This window comes from Alosa sapidissima, chromosome 7 (assembly GCF_018492685.1).
Source record: "Alosa sapidissima isolate fAloSap1 chromosome 7, fAloSap1.pri, whole genome shotgun sequence".
Lineage (NCBI taxonomy): Eukaryota > Metazoa > Chordata > Actinopteri > Clupeiformes > Clupeidae > Alosa > Alosa sapidissima.
The window spans coordinates 25,674,544-25,701,333 of record NC_055963.1 but is presented as its reverse complement, the minus strand read 5'-3'; the positions used below and the strand labels follow the sequence as shown (position 1 = coordinate 25,701,333).

Below are 26,790 nucleotides of genomic sequence, written 5' to 3'. Positions count from 1 at the left end.
GTGGGAGCAGAGAGCAGAGCCTGCGTGAATGGCACTCTACCTGAATGGTCATTTGTAGAAGAGTCAGCTGCTGGACTTTGGGCTTTGGGGTTGAACGGATACACTGCCTGGACTAGTGGAAGGTGGAATATACTGCCAAACTTTGCCTGGGACTTGACTTTGACCCACCCGAGAGTTGAAAATAGACCTGAGGTAAGAGTGACTGATGCTATCTCGCTCTTGGAATACTTTTGCTTGTGAGGGGAAAAGGTGTGTTGGAGAGAGGGTTTACGTACAGTATACCTGTCAGTTGAGCGAATGTGTTTTTCCAGTTATAATTTCCAGGTCTGTGTATTTATACCTGTAGCTCAGTGCTGAAGAAAGTTCTTTAATAGGTAAAACAGAATAGGAACTGTTCTGAGACAAGCTTTCTGAGACAGTGAACAGTGTGAATGGGAGTGAGAGAGAGAGAGAGAGAGAGGAAGAGTTGTAGAACAGTGCATTTTCTCTGTTCTTTAGTTAAGAGTGCAGTGAAGTCTGGACTGGACATTAAAAATAGAGGAAACAGTCATGTAATTTATAGACTTTCTCCTTAACTGTGCACCAGAAGCTACTGGTTGGGAAGTGCTTGCACTGCGCTGGAGAGCAGGGTGGGGAGGGTGGTGGTGTTGGTGGCTGTTTGGGGCAATTCTGTAGAGTTCAATGGACCCCCCACCCCCTGCCTACCCATTCTTCTCAAGGGATAGACCTCTGGGACATCAGGTTACTTTTCTCCTTCTTTCTCTTCTTCTCTCTCTCTCTCTCTCTCTCTCTCTCTCGCTGTACATCTTACCGTCAGCCTCCTCATATTACACAACCCGCCACTCTCTCTCTCTCTCTCTCTTCTCTCTCTCAGAGCCACAGCCTTGCTCCAAGCACAGCACAGACATGGAACACGTTTCAGTCTTTATCATACTCATCTGGGCGGGGGCAGTTGTTAGCGTGTCGGCTTCATAGCTGGTATTCACACTGTGGAATACTGCACATGCATTGAAACGGGGGGAAACATCAGCTCCCGCGAGTTACAGAGCTTTTTACGAGGAAAGGAAAAAACAACTAAATCCATTTTAGATTACCACTAAGAACGGTGCTTAAGTTTAATGGAATAGGCGCCTCTGGGGAGCCAGATATCAAACTTTTCTTCTGCCATTTTGGAGCCTCTTTTTAAATGTTCTAAATTGTTCTGAAACATTTTCTATGAATTATGTCACTGCATCTTATGTACAGCTATATATTTTTGTTTACATTTCCCAGCCCTTTTGAATTTAGCAACATTGTAAGAGAAAAAAAAACAGTAAAAACTATAAAAACAATTTGAAAATTAACAAATTCAAATTCAAAGACTGCAAGTAAAAGTTAATATTATTATGAGTCTCCTATTAAGTCATTGAGCTCATCCTTCCCAGAGCCTGAACATGTTGAAGTCATCAGGGCCAAGCAGACCTCATCTCTCACCCCTCATCCACAGCAGATGGGCAGTGGCCCTTTTCCCCTTCATACAATGATCTCTGCAATTATTATTAATGAGCCAGCTTTGGTTTCCCATTGAGCCTGAATTAAAGCTTTCCCTTTGTAGTGCTCTGGTACCATCCCGCACTGCTGCTGCCCAACCTGTACACGCGTCCAGCCCCGCTCCGGTGCTAAAGAGGCAGCGTATAACTCCAGAGCAGAGCTGGGTCAGTTCTGCGGTGAGCGGTTATCTGAGCACAATCGATGGTGGATGTAGTAATGAGTGTTAATGAGGTCTTCACCGGCACGCGTGGACTACAGCCAAACGCTCCTCGTCTAAAAGCACCTGGGCGCACCAGTGCTGGCTTCATAGTTACAGTGGACAGAGCGACAAAGATATCAGATGTCCCTTTCCATCCGCACTTAACTTTAAATACAATGTATGCACAGAGAGAGAGAAAGAGAGAAAGAGACAATGATAAATGTATGGGAAACAGAGGGAAATGATTTTTCATGTTGAACCCTTTTGAGAAAAACTCCCTTTTGGAAAGAGCTTCCTTTGTGTTTCTCAAGAGGGGTGACCTGAGACAGAGGTCAAGGCTCTGAGAATACATGAGCCTTTGGGGCTGTCAACAGGGAGGGAAAGCCAGAGAACACTCCCTGCGATGATCACTGGACCGCTGGCTGGGAAAAGCTAATGAAATACTACCAGACATGTTACTCTTCTTTGGGACATTTTTTTGTTCCTCCCTGCCGGTCTGCCTGCCTTATGGATGACAAAAGAATTCAGACGAAGACTGAAGTTGTCACTTTACTGGATGTGACAGTAATGAGGTGTTACGGAAATTTGAAGATCCATGTTTTAAATTTGTAGTATTGTCCTCTTAAAAAATATTTGTGTTACATATTTGTATTATTGTATCTGCTATCTTATCATTATTTTCTAAATCAAAACGTATTTCTATAAATATGTATTTATCATCAGATTGAATGCATTTCAGATTAAATGCATTTGATATTAAGTCAGGTGAAAAATAATAAATCTGAGTTGTAGTGTTGTCGTAAGTAAGCCATCTGTACAGGCTTTCAGAAACAATCTGCTCTCTTTCAGAAAGTGTGTCTCATTAACAAAGTCAACAACTCAATTGTCTTTTTTAAGCACAAACACCTGCTCTTTGACATGGTACATTTCGCTCTGATATTCTGAGCATTTAGAGCACTGTTACATGGGCAGCCAGCTTCAAATAATGTTTTGCTTTATTCTGTTTCATCTGTCATCATTTTTTATCATTCCAAAGCTGCTCCATCATGCTGCATGCTACATCACCTGTCTTATAGTTTGAATAAGGGAACAATTTCATCTTCCCTCAAAACCTAATCCCTATAAAAATACCGATGCACATCACTGTACTTTCTTAATCCCACATTTCATTCATTCTTTTTTGTACAACCTTCTTGGAAGCCATCCACATCACTCGGCCTGCGAACAGTATGTCTCATCACTATTAGGTCTGTTTCAACAGCCCAGGGGTGTCCTCTTTCTGTGTCCCATCACCAGCCACTGATTAGTGGTAAATCATTTGGTCTGGCACGACTGGTATCATAACAATCCTCAGACGAAAGAGTGTTGACTTAACACTGATGTGTTTGTGTGTGTGTGTGTGTGTGTGTGCAGGGGTGTGTGTGTGTGTGTGTGTGTGTGTGTGTGTATGAAAAATGGAATGGTGACCACAGACGCATAACGGTGGTCTGAGCAAGCCATCTGCTTTGCCACGGTTTCATGATGACACCTTGTGTATTGCTTGCCTGTACATGAAGTGCACAATGCACACAAACACACAAACATACCGCAGACACACACACAACATACTGTAGGTGCGCACACATTCCATGCAAACAATACACCCACAAGCACACACACACACATACAACATAAACACAAACAAATGTACCCACATTGTACATTGTGTGTACATTGCTTTGAGTCTGCCGCTCCTTCCCTGTTGACTGGCTTTGGCCCATATGGAGGGCCAATGCACAGACTTGTCATTTCAGGGAAAGCAAAACTGTGGTGAGGTGAGTCAGAGTCAGAAGAATCAGAGGAAACCCGTGCTCTCACTCGCTCTCGCTTGCTCTCTCTTGCTCTCTCACTCACTCTCTCTCTGTTTTTCTCGCTCTCTCTCTCTCACTCTCTCTCTCTCTGTGAGCATTGCAGATCCTCAGACGCAACAGAGAGCATATTATGTGTAGCTTCTACAGGATCCGCTAGAAAACCGTAAAAAGATATTTCCCAAATGCACTGCAATAAAGTAGTCCAATGCATTGGGTACACTCCACAGTTAGTCTTTCTGTGTTTTAAGCAAGATTTTTTTGCTATTAATACAGTATACTGTATTATTTGTATTATGTCTACAAATATTTACACAGTCTAGTTACGTGCACCACAAAGCCAAAGCATTTTTCGGAGCCAAATGCACTACACTGACTCTATTCCACTTGAGAACCACATTGTGTTTAGACTTCTAAAAAACAGGTCCTGGGCTTTAACCCAGCATGCATCAATACAACAGTTGTATTCTTCTCCAGCAGATATTACACAATAAACGAATCTCTTCCCGAGAGACCTGCATAGCCCATCATGCAGCCCTGAGACCTGACTCTGACAACTGAGGATGTCCTGATATAAAAACCATACCCTTTTCAACAACATTTCCTCACAATGCACAAGGCCCTTTGTGTGAATCTTTGACTGCAAACATATGGCAATGATCTTTACCTTTCTTTGCAGTACGAAAAATATGTAACTGTTCAAATGGCGTGACCTTTTTGCGCTTGCAGCCAACCACACATCATGGATTCCATCCACCCAGGTCTAATTAGGTATTATTACAGGGTTATAAAACAGTAGGTCTCCCTCTCTCACTCCTTTGAGAGCAGCTCACGTGACCAAGGCTTTGCTGACTCAACTGTGTCTCGACTGACTCAACCGTTTCTCCTATGACTAAGCATGTCTGCTCATTTAACCTACTTTGTCATCGTGATGTATTCCTCTTAATCCTTTTTTTAATTTGGCTCAGTTTTTTTCTCAGGAAATGTGGTCTGAGTGTAATCACAAAGTCCACTGAAAAGAATAATTATGACCGCCGCTAGCGAAACGGCCATATAGGGTATAGGGATTGTCAAAGTTTTGTTTTTTTTCTGTCATCTACTTCCTGAATTTTTGGTCAACGATACCCGGGACACCGAAACACCGGGGCACATGAAATTTGGTGGGTATGTAGCCCCCCTAGACTTTTACAGAAAAATTTAGTTTGGTCCCTGGGGGCCACTCCCCCCCCCCCCCCCCCGTGCTGGGCCCCCCGAAACCCAAAAATTGCAGTTTTTCCTAAATAACTACCTGAACCGTGGCACCGAGGATGAAGAATTTTTTATTGTATGTTGGTCTCAAGGGCCCACATCAACCTAGCCCATAATCACTCATTTGTGATTTGCAATTTCCCGGTAAAAAATGAAAATGCAATATCATTCTGCTTTAATCGCCCCTCTCTTCAGTTAAGATGTTCAGAACTGCCCCAAATTGTATGTGTATGATTAGCCTGACATTCTCTGGGGGTATGCCAAGTTTCGTAGAATTTCATCCATGGGGGGGGGCAAAAAAGGAAATTATGTGTACATTTAGTGACTGTACATTCATTGGCCTGTAGATGGTGGTGCACACACATACATACGCACACACACACAGGCACGCACATACTATCGGTATCGGCAATTAGAACGGCCGATACATAATTACAAATTCAGTAGGATTAAAGGAAAAACAAATATTCATCATCATTTGGCAGCATTTCCAGTATTTGCGTTACGTAGTCGTTTGTCCACCAGATGGCGCATCGTTGCAGTGAGACGTAATTTTGTTGAAAGTTAATCTAAAGTGGGTTGGAAAGACGCTTCAGGACAACACTGTAGTTTACCGCAGAGAACGTCTAATAAGGGTAGGATGATTTTCACATGAAATGTCAGTCCCATTTCTTCTTGAAACTGAAATAAACCTGAGAATGTTTATCGGACATGCTTGGTTTTAACTGCAGGTACGTTAATCTTATACAAGTTGTATACCTACGACCTAGGTAAAATAATGTTAGGCCTACCGTTAGCATTGGTTGAGTGATGGAGGCCAATTTGATTATTGGCCAGTGTATTTGTAGAAAACCATAAATGCGGTTACCAAGCAAATTGATATCAGCGCTGTAATTGTATCTTTCGACTGTCATCTTCTTGTCTGACCATATAGCCTACAGGAGCTAAGTGAGTTAGTCACAACGCGTTCGCTAACGTGATGGTTTTCTAATGGAAAATATAGGCCTAGCCTACCTGAAAGATAACCTGTCTATGAAGCATCCTAAACAGGCTGGGTTAAATAGGTTTTTCTGCTGTTTATTCGCTCACAGTCCTTGGTGGCCCTGTCAGTGCTTTGTAAAATGTTGCATTACAGTAAGACCACAAAAACAAGAAGAGGATGGCTCAAAGTAAAGTAACTAGGGCTGACACGACGTAATTGACTAGACTACATAAAAAAGTGAATCATTTGTGTCAACTCATCACAATGTAGATTTATTAACGCACCAGTGATGATCTAGGCTACATCTCCATTTAAACCAAATGTTTTAGAGTGCACTTTGAGAGATGTATCCAGGGCAGGACTGTACCTATTGCACGTGCTACAAAAATCATTCTGTGCGATGGATGAGTTACTAACGTTACGTCTGATACAGTTTTGCCTATGGCTATACATGCGTGAGACTGAGACGCTTGTTTGTTTGTTTGAAGTGCTTGTTTAGGGTGTGACCGTGAGAGGTGAATCGATGTGCTTTGATTCCAGCTTGGTAGTTGTAGTCTATGCGATTAAAAAGCGGGGAAGTATCCAAACAATGATAACACTTTCATTATGGCTGATTTAGCCACAGACCTTCAGCTACTGTACAGTGGGTCCCATTTAGAAGTGGCCACTTCATTCGCGCTTTCTGTGATTCATGCAGCTGGGTGAAATGTATTACAACTTTTCACCAAGAGGTGGCAGCTTAAGTCCGCTTGATACTGTAAGCCAGGTGTTTTCAACCAGTGGTCCGCGGCCATCAGTATTTTTCCCATGAACAATAACTGACGTAGCTCTCAACTTGGCCCGTTAAAATGTGAACAGTCTAGTGACGCATTTCATTAAGGCCCTTTTAGACATGTCAGTTATTTGTACCACTGGTTAGATGTAAAACTGCATTTCGTTTTAGACTATTGGTATTTAATTTGTGAATTGACAATAAAGTTGAATATCATATGAACTAAAGATGACTAAAATCGTGCATATGTAGAAGAAGAAACATTCACAAAAATCCATGGCAAGACCTCTCTTCTTGATAGCTGTTGAAAACTGCATGGAAATGACAGGGATTGGTTTGTTTGTTAATAAATAAATAAATAAATAAATAAAAAGTAAAAAAAAGTAAAACTGATACCTTCTGCTTTCCCTAAATACAATGTACTTGCTGTGCGGTCCACACACACACACACAGGCATGCCAAACAAGCATACACCAAAGTTTCAAGACTGTGGGTGGAGTAGAAGATGGATACAAATTGCTTAGTGTGATTTATGTTCGCGGAACGGATGTACAGGACTGAGCGGCGGTCATATTTTGTACCGCTATGCGGTACATCTAGTTAATCATCTAATGCAATATACTGTAGTTTGTAGAAGCTTGTAAGAAACTTGGACCAGCAAATAAAAGCCACTCCTTTAACATACCACTAGCATAATAATACGCTTTATTTGTGTAGTAATAATAAGCTTTATTTGTATAGCACCTTGTATAGCACAGAATGCAGCTCAACGTGCTTTACATTTGAGACATTTAACACAATAATAGAGAAGAAAATAATAATAATAATAATAATAATAATACATTTTGAGTCACATCACATCAAGTTATTGCAGTAGTATAGGCTCTGCAAATGCTTTGCATGTTAGGATCAGATGATCAGAAATGAATTCACTGCCAGCACAAATCTCAGAGGATTTTCATGTTCAGAGAAGTTCTAGCATGCATGTATTGTAGTGATGGTAAAGTTGGGCATTGTGGTTAAGGTGAGACTGAGTGCTAGGGCCACTGGTTTCAATTAGCTACACTGTGAAAGGCTAAAAACTCCAAAAAAGGCAAATAGTCAATTGTGGGAGAAGTTAGATACTTCTGAGTGAAGGTACCATTCGTCTCTCTCTCTCTCTCTCTCTCTCTCTCTCTCTCTCTTTTTTCTCACTCTTCCTCTCTCATTCAGTGTGCACAGGGAGCATGCTTGTCTACATGTCGCTCTCCCAATTCCACTGTGAAAGATAAAATTCTCACCAGCTACAGGGAATTATGGCAGAGCTACTGCCAAAAAACGAACACGCTTGTCATGAGAACATTGCTCAATGTCAAGGTCGTGAAATGGCAGCAGTCTGGAAAAGATGTTCAACAGGCTCTCAAGGTCCCACCACCCACAAAGCGTTTTTGAGTGGGGGCACGGGTGGGGGTGAGGGGTATGTAGTAAGAACCTCTGAAAGAGCACGATTCAACCGTTCCAAAGCAGCCTCTGGCATCCTTTGGGTTATGTTTCAGGGCTTGTGATATGCTCTGGGAGAGTTTGTTAAGAGAACATTAAACACGGTCACACTTCTGAAATTCACAGGCTATTGAGCAATGTCTCAGTAGGGAGAAGCAAGCCAATGCGTGGCCTCTGTTCTGGCTAAAAGAGGGAAGTTGAGCTTTTGCTATTTTGTTTTTTGTTTGTTTCGTTGTCTTTGGGTTTTTTTTACTGATTTTTCTCAAGTATTTAGAGAATACATTTGATAATCAAGATTTCTGAAAATAGTCGGCAAATGCAGTTTAATGAATACTTTATTGAGAACATTTCAGTTGTCTTTAGCCAAAAAAGTTAAACTTTTTTTTCTCAGAAAACAGACTGCATTGCAGTCACTTAAATATCTATTAACAACGTATATGCAAGCACTTCAACAGAAAAAGATGCCAAGGACAAGAGTAATTATCCAATGTTGCATTTCCCGGCCGAGTATTTTTCTCTGTGCAGAGACAACTGTTTCTAGCAATACAGCAGCATTGAAAATTATTTTGTTTTTGATGTTATTGTCATTGGCTTTGTTTCTGATTAAAGATGTAAACATGTATAAATTAAAAAAAATCTAAAACATTCTAAACTGCAGTGAACTGCATATCTCTAAGCTTATCAGTACAAGAGAACAAGTCTTTATTTTAAATGACATAAGGCATCTATGAACTTCCAGTATTTATGTGTGATTTAACAATACCATTTTTTCTTCACTCTCCCCATATCAAGGTCCCTCTTGCTGAGGTGGACGTAGAATGTATCTTTAAATCAATAAGCTTATCTATTGTTAGAGGATAGCTGATATTAAATTATATTTCGATAATGGTTTCATCAATTAATAACTCTGTAATAAAGCCTATCTCCCAAGTTATGGATGGTTTGAAAGACACATGTTAATGTCACAACCAAATAAATCAAGTCTATAAATTTGATAGTTGCCATTCATTTAAGTGGTGAATTGTTTTGAACAACCTTCAATTTGCTCACTAAATAAAGATACTAAAGGACACCTGTGTAGGCAGTCATATCTAAAGCATCAGTAAGAGGATTCTGTTAATGAATTATATATTAATCAATAACATTCAATTAGTAAGATGAAAGATATCATCAAAACATAAAACACCTGTGCTGTGGATGTTATGCTAAATGCCCTTGTGAAATGCCCTTGTCAACACAGAGGTATTCAATGGATGACATGCAAATACTAATGAAAGCAGCTGAAAAAAGTTTTCTTTCAGTAAACATGTGTAATATGTTTTGTGGACTTTGTCAACACACAACAAATCATATGATATTTGTTGGAGTAGTATCATATGATATTTATATGGAGTAGACCGTGTTTTCAAAACGATCCTTGGCTTCTTTTAAAATGTGATCACGGCGACGTTTTCTGCAGCTTGGAGCTGTTTTTAAAGTTGAGAAATGTTCAACTTTTAGTGGAAAAAAAAACTAATGGCAGATTTTTTTTTTTTTTTTTAAACTGGAAAAGTAGTCTGCATGACTTGTTAGAAAAAGACGCCATGTCTGAACGTACCCTTACTTGGGAAGTACAGTTTCAAAATGCACGTTGTTACATTAGGCTGCTCATGTGTCACTACTGACAGAGTGCGAATTACCATAATTGGGGGGTACTGCTCCTTCACTTCTTCTATGACCATCATGGTCCACTACCATATCAATCCCCATCGTGATCGCCAAGTGCAACATGTGTTGTGCAACACACATACAAGGTGTAAACATGCGACCAACTGATAATCAGTTGGCTACAGAATATCTCATTGTTATTATATCCAAAAGATAAGAAGATCAACTCTCAAAAGTTAGAAGTTCAGTGCACTGAAATACCATTCTAATTACTAGTAAAAGTACTATATTTACAAGAAGCCTATTGCTTATTTCATGACATATTGATTTGGTTTATTTTTAGATTTTATAAGGCCTGGAGGTAAGATCCAACCCTCTAATATAGCCTAGCCTACTGTATAAACAGAAACCAATTTTCCATTAGTCTATGGTAGTCAGTGTCAAATCAACACAATTGCCTAGAGATATGTGAAACCTAAGCAATCTTTAATGTGATTAAGGAGCATATAGCCTACTATGAAAAAACATACTACCACATAAGAACTACAGAGCGGTAACCTACAAGAATCCGATAACCAGAATGTAAAAACAATAGGCCTACTAACCAATTAAAAACAAATTCAAATACTAGCATGTACTATTTACCCTAGGCTACTTGGCTCTTTATGTTTCCACAGGTATCACTAATGTTATGTAGGCTTAGCTACATCAGACCCTCTTGTGCATAATAAAAACAACACAGGATCTGTGCCAAACTAATTCAAAAGGGCGCAATAATTTATTCAAGATAAAATGAGAATCAATGGACACCTAGACTATGGACTGGAGTTCATCTTCTTGGAAATGACAATCGATTTTACCTCACCACAATGTAAAATAATAAATTATTTAAATAGAGAATTATCTTGCTAACTAACCTTGGTAACTAACCAAGGTCCACTTTACTAGCCTCAGTGGGTAAGTAAGTAGCAGGTATAGTAGCCGGTAATTAAATGTATGAAGACGTGACATGAGCTATGAAAGAACAAAACACGTTAATACACGAAGGTTGTAAAATAGCACATTTTCAACAAGCTAGACGTCTACTTGCAACTTACATTTACCCATGCACGTCAGCAGCAAACCGAATTTAGGCTACTAGAGGAATCTAGCGTTTTGTCATTCAACGTCGTTGACACTTGCTTGAGAAGTTGAAGTCGTTCTCTATCTCTTTTAGCACCACGGTGGTTAAAAATGGTACGGTCCATAATAGGGGTGTCTGAAATCGCTTTACATTAAACTTTTCCTAGTGAAAATAGGAGTCGACTTGTATTGTAGCCAACTGTAATATTTTTTCATAATATCAGAAAAATTATCTGACCCCCCCAAAACTGATATTTCTGTCTCTTTATTGGGGGGTATAGTCCCCCCCAGTACCCCCTGTAATTCGAACTATGACTATTTTTGACTGATTTTTATGGGCAAGATTTATGTTTCAAGCTCAGCCAAAAGACCACCAACGCTAACCAACTAACGCTAGCCAGCATTTAAATATTTGTGAGTGATTCATTTAACACAAATCATCTGTTGACAGGCTAGTCTACACACCAGACTTCAGATGTAACCTTAGCATCATCTTATCTGATCTGTCATTTTTTCACAGTATAGCATGAATTGTAGCAATTCCACTCAGAATACTCAAATAGCCCACTGCAGCCCTGCTTTGATACAGCCTAACAAGACTGAATTGTATTGGCATCCTGTCTTTTTTAAACAACCTACATGATTTGTGTTCTCTCCTGCAAAAGTCTACTTTTCCAGTCATGCGCTCTACAGTAATAGCAGTCAAATGTTGTTGTTTGTTTGAAAACTGATACACTCTAAGGGGCCGTATTTTGAATAAGTCATGTCCTATTGGCTGCTTTCCCAACAATAGCAAGCCAGAAATGAAAATAAAAATGATTTTTGTCAGGAGATGTGAATTTCACTTTAACAAGAATTCCTACAAGGAGTGTGTGTGTGTGTGTGTGTGTGTGTGTGTGTGCGTTGGTGTGTGCACCCATCCGTGTGCATGCCTTTGTGTTTGTGTTTGTGTGTGTGTGTGTGTGTGTGTATGTGTGTGTGTGTGTGTGTGTGTGTGTTAGATAAAAAAAACTCCTCAGACACAAAGAGGCGGCTGGCTGCACCACCATTTGTCATTCCAAACTTTGAGTTCGAGGTCATGGTTTCGACTCAGGGGCAGTGTTGCCACAGTTACCTTGAAAAAGTAATCTGATTACTGATTACTGATTACTCCTTTAAAAAGTAACTTAGTTACTTTACTGATTACTGGATTTTAAAAGTAACTAAGTCAGATTACAAGTTACTTTATTAGTTACTTTCAGCAGCTGCCGACAACATCCCCAACGCCTCAACAAAATGATAACCGGTTTTGCCAATATTCACTATACTGGAAGTGCATTTTAACAGCAATGTATAGCAGACATCCCAACCTAACCTACTTAGATACTGAAATTCAGATGTTTGTTCAATAATGTCTAAGTACACCAAATAAGGAAGGCCTATTGATAGAAATTGTTATAGTAAAATATGTAGATTTTTTTTTTCATGTAGCCTTGGCAACTAGCCATCTTGTATAGGCCTGAGTAATATGCAAATGAAATTACACTTGTTAAACTCACCTCAACAAGTCTTTTGCAAATCATTTAACCCGCCGTGAGCAATGCTAAAGTCGCTGTTACTAACAGTGCAGTGTGCAAGATTATCATTATGTTTTAATCTTTTGAGACAATTGGGTACACCTTTGTGTAGTCTGATGTGAAATGGGTCTTAAATCATCCTTTTTGAGGGGCACTGACGCTGCCATGACGCTTCTGTTCCTAGATACACTGACTGAACTGATTAATTATGTTTGGGAGAAAAGAGATATAAACACTGAAAACTGATGCTCTGTCTTGGATGCGCTTCAGGCACAAACGCACCACTCCTCTCTCTCTCCCTCTCCGTTGTGTGCGCATTAAGCTCATATGCACACGCGATTTGAAGCAAAGATTCTAGAATCTTTATTTGTAAGGTTAGCAGATCATTTCATGACACTATTTTGCAGCTACCCTGCTGCATGTGAGGACAAAAAGCATCTCTCTGTTTACGTTCTTTACACATTAAAGGTTGTATCAGCGATATTGGGGATACGTCACTTCTGTTGATGTTCAAACAAAACAGAGAGCTAGCTCGCTACTCCCTCCCCCTCCCTCCTGTGCAATTAAAACTCTCCTAAACGCGCATCTCGTCAGTTATTGGTTGAAATACTTTATTTTGCCTTTGAGGGGTTGCCAACCCTTTTTGGTAGCAATTGTTTTTGTGTACAGATCTCAGAGCCTAAGCTGCCTACAAAGACAGGTTTTTTGACGGCCTGCTTATGGAGCAGGCAGCTAGCGGATTATTAGGAAAGATTAGATGAATGTGATCGTTTATGTTTGGGCCTTTTTTGGGCCTGAAATCGCTGATACAACATTTAAATACAGTGTATTTAATACACATTAAATTAAACACATCATGACATGCACATTATGCAATGATTTGATTGGGGACAACTCGTGCAATGTCCACTATGGTATCTGGAACTTTGACTGAGATTAATTATCCTCAATGGACCGCGGCAGAGGACCTGGCCAAGACAGGGAATGGACAGTCTGCTGTAACCCATCTGCTTTCATTGTTAAGCAAACATCTCAATGATATTAACAGTCTACTCATCCAGGAAGCTGTCCTTTAGCTTTTAACAGTGCTCGACCGGTAAGGAGTGAGGAAAATATTCTAGAGCAATCCACTGACAGTAGAGCTTGGAACTGTGTGATAAAATGATTTATAGCCAGCAAAAGGTTTCAAGCATTTCCTGTCAATTGACATCTGTGTGATTGGTAAGCTGTTTTGTTTGGACTGCTATGAATAGGTCCGTATAGGAGGTCCTGCCTCTGGGGTTCAGCACCCATGGAAAACAGGAAGCCTTACACTACATTATGTGGCTTTTAGCAAGACTTGACAAAATGATTATATATAATTTGTGTGACAGCTGAAAACAAATTATGTCATGACAAGAGTTTCTTTCTAATTTTCTGACCTCTATAATATGAGTTCATTGTTAGCTTATACCCATGTGATGTATCATAGTTTCCAATCGTGTCATTCCTTAAAATGAAAATTGGCACTGCACTTTTGAGGAAATGGTTAACTTGGAGGAGACCTATAGTGCTATTACTGAAATATCTTCGACTACTTGGCTGGGCAGTGTTGCCTTGGCATGCTATTGTGTTCGGAGAGGGACTCAGAGCTCTAGTGCTGTTGTTGGTATTTGACTTTGAACGCGGAGGTCTGGTAATCATTTAACAATGGCACAAGCAGTGATAAGGATTTGACACGTCTGCAACTGAGGGAAATATCTGTTCCTCCTCATTTAGCCTATCCAAGAAGATCTTCACTGATCCGTTACCTTGTGAAAAGACTTGATTAAGGGCTGAACCCTCATCAGAGATAATTTGCTTTTGGAAATTGAAAACATATTATCCGTGAAAAAGTCCAGTTTCGTATTACATCAGATTCATAATGAACATCAGCTAACAAGCTTCCAGAGGCAGCTTACTCAGCTCAGTCTGCTGGAAACCCATCAGTAATTTCCTGTGATTTCTTCCTATGAGTGCGGGCATCACCACCATACAACAAGGAGGAGAGAATGCAGTGAAGGGGATATGTCATTGTGACTCTGTCTTGTCTTGTAAACACATCATGCTATCATGCTGACAAACACTGCATTCTGTATTCGAACTGTATTCCAAACCCACAGCTCTTCAGTTTACATCTATGTCAGAGATCAAACTAATAGCTGACAATCTGCAACTGAACAAACACATTTTTAGTTTACTTCAATTTAACTCTGTTATTTAGTTGCCAATTAAATAACAGTTTTCACTGAATAAATGTAATATATAATCAAGTAGTCGTTTATGCAAACACCATATGGTGGCCTGCATAGCCAAAGAGAACAATGAGCTTAGTACCATGAGAGTGAACTGCATGCATCATTTACTGTACCAGAAATACACATATTCTGCAATTTAGGGCTGGATCACTGCTTAGTTTTATGGTGGAAATCATTTTCAACCATAAATAATTGCTATAAAAATCAGTAATTGAACTGTGAACAGTAATTGAACATTTGTAGTTATGCTCCAGATCAACACCACCAACAGAGAGATTTAGAAATATCATTATCAAATCATCTGCAGGAGTTTTTTCAGGTATGGCACCTTTAAAAAGTCTTAGGCACACACCCTGTATGACTATTGCAAGTTTGTCTACGACCTTAAGCAACTCCACATCTAAACTGTACTGACAATATCAGGCAATCCCACGTTTATGTACAGGGTTGTTCAGAAATGTTCTAATCTTGAAAGCACAGAAATGACAATGTAAGTAAATAAGTAAATAAGAAAGACAACAAAGAAAGATTAGAGGCGTCTTGAAAAGTGAACACTTCACATGTTTGCACATGACCTCATGCAGAGGAACTCACTGACTGAAAATCATTTATCATTTGTGTGCATTGCATGCATTCAGGTCATAATATACAGTGCAAGAAATTGAAATGTCACTGGGCGCTGCAGTACTTTAGTTCCCTATGGAGGAGTCTGAAGAATCAGCCCTCTCAAATGTCAAATGTAAACTGCATATGGAGGATAACTCATTTGATTCATCGTCATTGAGCGTCCAGACATACGAGCCACTGTTAGGAACATTTGTGGGCACTCCGTCTTTTGACTTGGCCCCTTTGATCAGGGGCCCGTGCAGAACAACTTCTGGCGTGGCGAATCCCGAGGCGATGCTTGAGACATTGTGTCATGCGTGACACGTCCGCAAATGTCTGCCGGGGCGTACATAACCATCCCCGCTCCGGACAGGGGTCCATGCGCACCCCTTGTCCCCCCAAAACACACAATGGGAAACTTCATCTCATTGCGCTGCTGGATGAGAGTGGCTATTGTCCGGCGGAGTACAGTAGGTTTGCAGAGCAGCACTCCACAGAGCAGCACTGTTGTGTGAGGGAGGGTCCCTGTGGCCGACACGGTCAAGTAATTACTCCTGATGAGTGGGGCGAAGAAAACAGCAGTGTGCTCAGAGCTGCGCCCTCTGCCCTTGGGGCTTTCCCTCAGGCAAGGAGAGAGAAAGGGATGGCATCTATCTATCTATCTCTTTATCCCTCTCTTTCATTCCACATCTCTTTATCTGTCGGTCTCACTCTGTCTGTATATCTGTCTCTCTCTCTCTCTCTGTTTTGCTGTCTTACTGTTTGTGTCTGTCTGTCTGCCCTACTCTCTTTGTGCAGCTATTTAAACGATAAACGAAACTACATAAGACTGAAACTATAAAGATATGGTAAAGATATGGTAGTCCACACTGACCAACTATCTGGTCTGGTCTTGGCCATCCTAATGACAACTATAAATAAACCTGTAACTTTAATGATATGAATGTCCTTCTCAGGAATATTCTTCATGTTCATTAATGTAATGTTTTCAATTCAGTGGAGTCTGGTTGGCTATCAGTATTTCTACTATTGACAAACTCTCTCTGAAAGTGATACCCAAAAATATTGTTCATGTAGTCGTTGTACTGGTGGTGTACAATGTGGACGATGTCATTCTTATAAGGTAGAGCGTTAGTTATTGTTAGCATGGTAGAAGGGCCATGTGTTTCTCTCCTGCTGTCTCTCTCTCTGTAGTTCCCTAACTGCTCCCCCCCAATCACCTGGTGATAAGGAAGTAGCCATCCACCTCTTAGCTTCATAATCTCCCTCCCTCTGTCAACACCAGTGAAGAGGTGTGTACTTTTGTAGAACATGCTGTTGACATATGCGGCCAAATCTTTTAACAGGCTGTTGTTGCCATTATAAAATACATCATGGCACCCTTGCCATGTTTCCTTTAGGAAGTGGAATATGATTTATCTAGGCCTAACTGTATGCATAGTGTGGACTCCACTGAGCACAAATGCAAACACATGTACATGAAACACACAGACACACACACACACACATTCACAAAAGCAAACACTGACACAATCTTTCCGTGCATCACCAGGTTCCCAGTACAATTCTCATCTAATATTCTGCTTTACAAGTTCCTCAGTTCTGTTCATTTGAACTCACTGTGACCATGGATTTACTGCGTGCTGTAAATAGAGGGAGTAAACATGGACCATATGGCTCAGTGGATTGTCATCTTCCACAGAAGAAAGCATGATTTTAAAGCCATGAAAGGCAGTTCTGCAAACATCCCAAATCAAACTCTCATTTACAGTGAGAGGCCCTAGGGGGCTGCAAGATTCCATACTGCACGCTGATGCTAAACAATGATAATCTATCCAGGGCATTTCCCCCATTTCAATCTAACCGCGAAACCTATTCTTCTCCATTGATTGCATTATTTTTATTTTCAGAAATTCACATGATAAAATTATATAACATTACATTTCTAGAAATATACAAATCTGAGATGTCCTTTGATTATAAGGAAATTGTATGTCCATTCACTTTTTTATTTGACACACTTGTGCCCTGTGATGAAAACTCTTGTTAGCATTATTAAAGACCACTAAATGCTTGTGTTTAACTTTAAGGTCAGATAACCTAATTTGTCAATATATCAATATGTAATTGGCATAATTTTTTTAAGGAAAGGTGTATTTCCATTAAAGTGTTTCAATTTGCCCTATTTGACCAACCTGTTGCATTTGACATCTCCAGTGTGATAAAAAAAAGTATAATAATTTCAGCTTAACTTGGAGCTGTGATGTCCTCATTTGTCAATATCTGAAATGTGTGACAAACCAGCAGATATCTAACAGACTTAACACCCTTTTGTTATGCCAAGGTGAACTGAAACATGGTAACTGGGAGATTTCAAAGAGGGTGGTCTTGATGACAGGAAGCATAAACACTGATAAAACTGGATAAGAGTGTTAGCCACAACACCACCAGCTTGCCCTACCCATGTTTTCCTTAGCACATAGAAAGGGAAACATTGTGACTTTTACGTCTAAATATATTCTGTGTGTGTGTGTGTGTGTGTTGAGGATAGACTGACTCATTTTACTCTTTTCACATCTAAAAAAACACTAAAAACATAAGCCTCAAGGCTCTATCCCAGGCACTGGAACGGGCAGATACCAAGAAAGCGCCATTAACACTAAGTCAAAACCTGCTCCGCTCAACCTCTCTGACCTTAAGTGTTCACGTTGGGCAGTGTTTACACAGGCGACCCACTGGAGCGCATAGACCACATATTTTTAGCATTAAAATACAAAGCGCACTCCAGGCAATGTAAATAGCGGGTCCCCTTCGTCATCCTGTATCAATCAAGTGAGTGTGTGTTTACATCAGGCGCACATGTGGAGGGGAGCTCCTCTGCACTACAGCTCTGGGTGGAGACTTGACCACATAACATCAGAGAGAGGGTGGGTTCAGGTCCTAACCTTACCTAACTGGGCCATGGACAGGCAGACTCACAGTAGGGGTACACCGAGCATACAACTGAAGCGTCCCATTCGCCAAGCGTAACAATTGGTTTTAGAAGACTGGTCTACCTTTTTTTTTAACGTGCAATGCGCTGTCACGTCTGGTGTAGCCAGTTTAAGTGATTACAGTAGAAGCTAATTGTTGCAGCAAATGCACTTCGAACAGAACGCTTGAGTTGCACGCCTGTAGTAACTCGGCTGTCTGTCTCCAGCATGGGCTCTGGCTCTGTTTGATCGCTGAGGCATTTGATTGTACCGCATACCTGCTGATCCTGCAGCGCTTGCTGAAACCTATAATCGAAACAGCATGGGGCTCTTCCTCGTTTCGTGAGGGTCGATGTGAAACTCTGGCAAAACAAAGCAAAGTTGAAGTGTGAGGGAGAGAATGAAATATGGGGTTACATTCCACACTTGGCTTGTACACTTGAGCTTGTACCACCTTGAGCACTGGCAAAGTCTATTGGTACAACACCTTCACAACACACCTTTTAACAAGCCCCTAAAATATGACTCGACACCAGTGAAGAGAAAGCTATATAAATAAAATTTAAAAAATATGACTTATTTACTTACTTACTTACTTGCATGACCAGAACTGACATCGAATCTGGTCATTGTTTTGAAATTCAAGTGAACAGTTACGAAGTGAGTGACTCTATGAGTAGAGTATGTCACTGTAAACTATCAAAAGAGGATGGATTTCTTTAACAAATGTGAAGCACTTGAGGTAAAGTTTGAAGTAAATGCACATTTCCCATTCTTGGTGACATAGAGGCGATAAACAGCAAGCAGCGCTTGGGTATGATTTAGGATGTGACTATGAACAGGCCTTCACACTCTTGAGGGAGGGGAAGGCCTTTTTTTTGCCCAGAGGGATTCTCAGTTACTGTATCTCAGATCATCTCTGTATTTCCCAACTCTCACTGAAAAACAAGACAAAATGTAGTATCTTGATTCCAATGAAAATACTGCTACCTTAAGATAGAAAAACAATAACTAAATAAACTAAATCCTAACCACTGGGAATTGTAAAAATTAACTACTTTCACATCTCTCAAAAAATATGTCATATTGACATGTAACACCATACTGTATGGAAAGTGAAACATTGTTCCCTTCCAAGCTGCCACGTAAGTTTAATGTTGTTTGGAACTGTAGAAGAGGTATAAAAAATAGCGTTTTGTAGCGGCGAAATGACTTGCCCTGGTCACTTCCAGGCTAACGAGTTTTGACTAAAAACGGTAAAATCGAACTTTCTCAAAACACATCCGAATGACATCATTTTGATGTCAACTCAACGTATGTACTCCCAATCATCCGTAAATTGATCTAAAGTGCATTTTACTCCGGATAATTCCTTTAATATTGTTATGTGAAGGATGAATATGTTATTAAGTGATGGTGTCTGCTATTCATTTTATTCTCAAAACAGCTTATGCAATTACAGAGTGTGGCGCAACATGTGGTGCACAGCAAGTCTGTCAGTTATATGATCACTATACTTCATAGTCTTTCTGATACCGATGACACATGTGTTGTAAACATGTGGACTATAAATACAATGTTATTAGCATATAAAATATTACATTTTTCATTTCCATATGTTAGCTATTCACTGCATTGTCAGAATCTTATATATTTCCCAGTATAAGTGCTTTGAACATTTTCAGCCAGTCTGGCATCTGTGTCAGATCACCCTAATAAGAAACAAGATCAAATCCATTTGTTCAAAACATACAAACTGTATCAAATTTCTTGATTTCCGAATGTCTCTGGAAAGATATCAGTGCTGAAATTAATATTTTGTCTGCAAAGAGTCTGTAAAACAAAAGAAACTCTGAACTGGATTATGGATTTCCTGTCAGAGTGGAAGAACCCGGCTAGATCCATAGGAGCATTGGTATTTCATAAATCTTCTCATTTGTGATTACTAGTGCAGTGCCCGTTCAAACATGCCCTTCCTGTAGAAAAAACGTAGCCCAACTACATGCCTGCAGGTACGCCTGCCTTAAAAATAGGATGATAGAGTGTCGAAAGCAAATGTGTACCTTATTTTACTGATATGTTTACAGATATCTTACAACAAAGTCAAACTTGGCACTGCACTTACTCGTGCCCGCAGCGAGACACCTGCTAAGTTTCACATCAACGGGCCAACGGTTCCACAGGTATGCAGCACACACACACACACACACACGTTCCTTCAATTAGATAGAGAATAGCAATGAACTTCACAACTAAACTTGAGGTATTCAAGGAATTCAGGTCGACATTGCCCTCTATTGGCAGACTTGTTTCTATTTATTTTATCTTCTTAAGTATAATACAACCCCATTCATTAAATGATCCACCAGTGGAACATCCATACATTCACACACTGAGACACCCTCACCCACAACATCTCCAGACTCAGGGGCAGATCACCAGCACAAGAACGCATAAAAGAAGCATTCCCTCTACTCTGTTTTTCTACTCAGGAGAACGGAAAAACACTGCTGGGATATGCATTCTCAGGCACCTACAGCAAGACTGAGGGAAGTGTTTGTGTTATACATACAGCGCATGCAAGCTCAGCTCGTCACCTTGATACCTTGACACATATCAAACTTCTGGGGATTTCCCAGTCAGCGTGAAGCCAAAGATCTCGATGCAACAGCACGCAATCTCTCTGTACCTCGGACGCTTGTTCAGTGTGCCGCTTTCATCTCCCCAAAGGCAGGTAACCATGAATAGGGCCTGGCTTTTGGGGAGGAGGTGAGCGGCTTGCACTTTGACATTTAAAACCCACCAGTGGCCCACCGATAACGCTGACCCTCGGGCCCAAGCCTCTTCAAAGGGGGGGGGGGGGGGGGCAGAGGAGAGAACATGGCTTGGGTTACTCGCAGCGTTGCGATTGTGTGTGAGGTTTACCATATGAATGTGGCGCAGGTCTTTCGGGGAACCGTTTGGGGACCGGCGTATAGCGTCTTTGTGTCACTTGGGGTTGGCTGTCAGTCTTGGCAGATGGCATTCAGCGAACCAGGCCCATTAGAACTAATGAGGTCAGGGTCACTGCCTGTGGGTGGCCAGGATTGCGCTACTGGCAATATTTCAAGCCAGGACCCCCATATTTTGTACTCTGTGTGCAAAAGGCAAAGGCCATGAATTAAAAAAAGTCTCGGAGGGCGAGGTAGATCTTCTTTATCTAGAGGGAGCCTCTGTTCACCCATAACTGTGTCCAAGGGCTCTAAATGATGAATGGAAGAAGATGAAATGCATGTGTTCTCCCAGGCAACGTAAAGAATGATAGCAACAGGGTAATAAACTTGCAGGAGGCTATCCAAAATACTACACAAAGGGTTGTGCACATTTTTGCTCAGCTTGTGAGAGAATAAAGTCATGGTCCAACACAAGAGGAGTCTCAGATGGGTGGATGATGGATTGTTGGGTGTAGTTAATCTCAATGCCTGTGTCCCCCAAGGAGTCCATTCTTATCACAAATATCACTTTAAAACTCATAAACTTTCTCTTTAAACTGTCTTGGACATATTCCCAGGGATTGAATTGGAGGTTCAAAAGTCTGAACCATTATGCTTTTAAGTCCCACTATTTTTTCATCTTTCAATGTGATTATACGTAAGTGCCACAATCAGTTAAGTCAACTTGCCTAAATCCAATCTATTGTTTGATTTTAGACTGTTATATAGGTTTAAGCATTTCTCTGTCTTTGACTCTAAGTTGAACAGATGGAACATGTTGAGTAAGTACTGCTTTTGTTCAGGAAGGGTAATCAGCCATGGGTAATCAGCCATATTTTATTCATATTTTTGGTATGTATCCATGAAGCAGAATGTATTGGATGAAAACAATAAATCATTTCAAATACAATAGAATATGGTAAAAGGGGCAACAGGCTTATGTGCATTTGTGTGTAAGGATTCTGTAAAGTGGTGGTACAGAAGTTTATAAATTTGAACCTAAGAGTAACTCATGTGTTGAAGGTTGTATTGCATACTTTGTTTCACCTTTGAAATTCAAGTAAACAGTTACTAGGAGTTACAGAACTGTTCAAGAACCTATAAGGAGAGTATGTCACTGTAGTCTATCAAAAGAGGATGCATTTCTTTAACAATGTGAAGCACTTGAGGTAGTTTGAAGTAAATGCACATTTCCCATTCTTGGTGAAAGAGGCGATAAACAGCAAGTGGTGCCCAGACATTGGGATGGTTTAGGCTGTGACTATGAACAGGCCTTCACACACTTGAGCGAGGTAGAAGGCCTTTTTTCTGCCCAGAGGGGTTTCTCAATTATCTCAAATCATCTCTGTATTTACAACTCTCACTTAAAAACAAGACACAATGTAGTATCTTGATTGCAATGAAAGTACTGCTACCTCAGGATAGAAAAACAATAAAAGTAGCTCTGCTACTAGAGAATGCAAGCATTGTTATAAGAACACAGCACTGACTAATGGCCAGACAGATAACATATAGCATTTTATTTGCATCAAAACATATTTACATAATTGGCTAGTACATTTTGACACTTTACTAGCCAAGTCACTTTTAGGCCACAATACATATCTTTTAGAGCTGATCTCCACAAAAGAATGACATAATTCAAACTTGCTTCAAAGGTCATTCTGATTCATAGAAAATGCCTCAAGTCTTCAGAAGAAGTTTTGTGCTCATGCAGACATGAGTGAGATTGAGGCAGTCAGTGTAGAACGGCTATAGATTCCGATTTACAATAAAACTCCCTAAAGAAATGGCTATTATTCACTATAGTACTTATGGTACTCACAAGGGATTATTGTGAAAAAATATATCTATCATTTTGGAGAGAAATATTTTCCTCACGCATTTAACAAAAGCTCTGATCTTGCCTTGTCTGAGAGAGACTCTGAGAGACTTTGATCAGTACTGTAAAATTCATTGTTTCCAGCTGAGCTTCTCTTTCTGCATCAAACCCAGACTGGAACAGTGAAAGACCTACAACGAATGCATCAGTTTCCAGTTAGGTTTTCAGTTCGTAATTTGGCCAAAGATGTTTCAGAGATCCAATATTGTCATCATACGACTAGATTAGAGCAAAGTTATTCTACTCATAATTTTGAGAGGCTGTTTTGGAAAATCGATTTCTTCTGCTTTCAATCAAATTTTGGCTTTTGTTATTGTTTGCTCCAGTCACTGGAACCATACAGATGGTATTGTTCTGTTCAGAGCCAGCATTTCATATTTGTAGTTGGCCAGTTGAACTACCTTACTGGAATGAAACATATTTAAAACAAGTCTACATGCCACTGCTGACATTATCTTACGATGTGCTAAATATCACACATTCTGTGTGTGTGTGTGTGTGTGTGTGTGTGTGTGTGTGTGTGTGTGTATGTCCGTGTGTGTGCATATGGATGTGGATTTATGTGTGTGTGTGTGTGTGTGTGTGTGTGTGTGTGTGTGTGTCTTACAGAGGTGCGGGGTAAAGATTGGAGGAGCAGGGGTGGTCCTGATGGCTGGCGCTTGGGGAGTCGCCTGTTCCGGATACTGGCTCTAGGAGCCCTCAGGGTCCCTCTTCACCTGAAGACATTCCACAGGTGCTCCAGCCACATATGCCACAACCATAACACAATATTAACTATGTTAACATGGACTGTCTGCAATAATCTGATCTAAATAAGACAGTTTTTCACTCATGGTGTTTACATCAGTTGCTTATGTAATATTCCATTCATATTCCTGTTCGCATGTTAAAGAGCATCGTCTCTAGTTGGCAACTGCCATGTGTCACAAAATAATGTGAAAATTCCAATAGCATTAAGGTGTGCAGTAATCTTCCTGTGTATTCCTGTGTATTAGCCGCATATAAACCGAAGGACATTATTTTATGCAAATTAAAATCACAATGCCCAATTGCCCAAAGAATCAGAATTAAATTGTGTTTTAATCATAAAGAAGAAATGCACTCCCCCACATATAGCCTAGCCCTGTGCTTTAATCAGGTTAATTTTGCTGTCCATTATAAACATAGCCACTCATGCATCTCATACAGGCCTAAGCAGACAGCCTTTAATGACTGGCATAGTACGCTTGAGGGACTCTAATGGTGAAAGCACTCTGTTAGGATAAATAAAAGTCATAAAGTCATTCTAAATTTTTTTCTTTTTTTAATTCTGACTCTGCTCAGGACGTGTGCCCATGAGGTCGTTGACGCTGGTCCTGCTCCTCCTGAACAGCGTCCAGGCTGCACTGAACATGGGAGAGGACGCCCCGACGCCGCCGATGCATCACCCGCACCACACACACCACCAACAGCAGCAGCAGCAACGCCACACGACGGCCCAGCAGTCGCACTCGCAGTCCCACTCCCACTCAAACTCAAACTCCCACTCAAAGCACGGTGGTGGCGGCCAGCACCGCTCCCCAGACTCCAGGCCTGAACTCATCCCCACAGTGGACCCTAAACTGTTCAACAAGCGCCGCTACCACTCGCCCCGCGTGCTGTTCAGCGACGTGGTGCCGCCGGACAGCAAGTCAGTCAGGCTGGCCGCCGGCATGGGCCAGGGGCGGGCGCAAGGGCTGGGGTGGGACCAGGACCCCCGCGTGCGACGGGGGGCCACCGAGCAAATCATGCACCGCGGCGAGTACTCGGTGTGTGACAGCATGAACCACTGGGTGAGCAATAAGACCCGCGCCACGGACATGGCGGGCAACGAGGTGACGGTGCTGCCAGACGTGCGCATCAACAACCAGGTGAAGAAGCAGCTCTTTTATGAGACATCGTGCCGCTTCGCCAGCACCCGGCCCAGCGGGGGTGGGGGCAAGGGAGGAGCAGGAGGGGGCAAGGGCAAAGGGGGTAAGGGCAACCAAGGCAGGGTCAGGACAGGTTCCGGGGGCTGCCGGGGTATCGACACCCGCTTCTGGAACTCCTACTGCACCAACACGCACACCTTCGTGCGGGCACTCACCCTCTATCAGAACCAGATCACCTGGCGGTACATACGCATCAACGCAGCCTGCGTGTGCGTCATCAGCCGCACATCGTGGAAGGGCTGAGATCAGGACAGCTGACCACTGCTGCTGCAGCCCTCCCCAAGACCAGACCTTTCCCCTCCCCCACCATCACTCACTCACCTACCAATCACCACAGCTTTACTGCCAATCTGGCCAGGACATGTCCCATCAAGCAACACACGCCTGTCCTCCAAGGCCCTACCCCCACACCCTACCTCACGCTGTAAATTATTGGTCGTTTTAAGTTATGAGGACTGCATGTCATATTTATATAGTTTATACAGTCAAAAAATAAATAAAATATTAAATATATATATATATGTGTATATACAGTATGCTTAAAAGAAATCCCGCTTTTTTGTTGTGTTGTTGATGATATTGATGTTGTTATTTATTAAACACCTCAGTATGTGTATTAGGTAATCTCCTTATGTCTGTTTTGTTACCTGTTCCTTTCCTTTCTGGACGAATTGTAACTTGCAGGTTTCGCTGAAGGATTTCCATTGTGAAACAGAGGTCCATTAGTGTGGCTCAGCCATGGAGACTAGCAGCAGTCCATTAAGGCATTCTTCATCACTCAGTTATCCCTTTATATGGGTCTCTGTGACCGCAAACTTATACAGTGAGCCATTTTGAGCATTAGGCCCAGGATCCCATGTCTGACAGGGTCACTCAAGCCAACGTCCCATCTGCCAAGACATAAAAGGTGAAAACGAGACCATTAAGCGAAGCTTTTGTCTTTATGTTTCGTTTTTTTTTATGTTGCGGCACATCATACATTTGTCTTTAGTGTAGGAAAGCGACCAACATATGGTGGAATTATCCTGCCTGCGCTCCTAGTCTCCAGAAAACAATTGATTCAGAGCCTGGATAAAAAAATAAAAAAATTAGAGTACTCTTTTTCAAAGTGTTTGTGCATGCTATTTTCAAAAACCACAAAAGTACCAAGGTGGAATATATTGAAGGGGTGAGCCTATAAAGGGACTTACTGCAATCCCATCTAGTCATTCATCTCAAAACCACATTCCAAGGATCATAACAAACCTTGATGTGTGTGTATGTCTGTATGCCTGCGTGCGCATGTGTGTGTTATATTAATTTTGTTTTGGCCAATGAACCCAACCAATGAGCCAGAACGTACATAGTAAAAACACTCAGCTGGTTGCTTGTGAGAACAGAGGATCTGACAGGGACGCTCTTCCAGTTGGAACCTCTCTGCGGCAGCGCAGGGGTCAGGCAGGTCACCCAGGCAAAATATACAATAGGAAGGAGACAGATTATCATCCAGCAATGGATCCGCAGAGAAACCATCGCCATGGAGCTGATATGTAAACCAAAGCCACAGCCGTGCCAATGGGGTCAGGTGCACTCGGCAGGAATGGGACTGGAGACAACATCTGGAAAACTGAGGAAGGGGTTTGGGGATGTTGGGTGGAGATAGGGGATGGGGGAGTCTGAAGTTGACATTGGGGGAAGGGACTGTCTTGTTTGAGGATCTGTGAAGTGTGTCTGATAAGCCATGTTTCAAAGCAAAGGCCTCAATGATGAAG

General features: G+C 41.3%; 1 protein-coding gene across 1 annotated transcript; it reads left to right on the top strand.

The window, feature by feature from the left end:
- Window positions 1–25,559, top strand: ngfa (nerve growth factor a (beta polypeptide)). The gene is made up of 3 exons (XM_042097959.1): window positions 1–192; window positions 23,700–23,823; window positions 24,414–25,559. Exon 3 carries the CDS (start codon window positions 24,425–24,427, stop codon window positions 25,280–25,282), a length of 858 nt encoding a protein of 285 aa, XP_041953893.1. The 5' UTR covers window positions 1–192; window positions 23,700–23,823; window positions 24,414–24,424; the 3' UTR covers window positions 25,283–25,559.
- The last annotated feature ends 1,231 nt before the right edge of the window (window positions 25,560–26,790 follow it).

What these genes read in the sequence shown, in the direction of transcription:
- ngfa (XM_042097959.1), top strand. Translation starts at nt 24,425, where the DNA reads ATGAGGTCGTTGACGCTGGTCCTGCTCCTCCTGAACAGCGTCCAGGCT.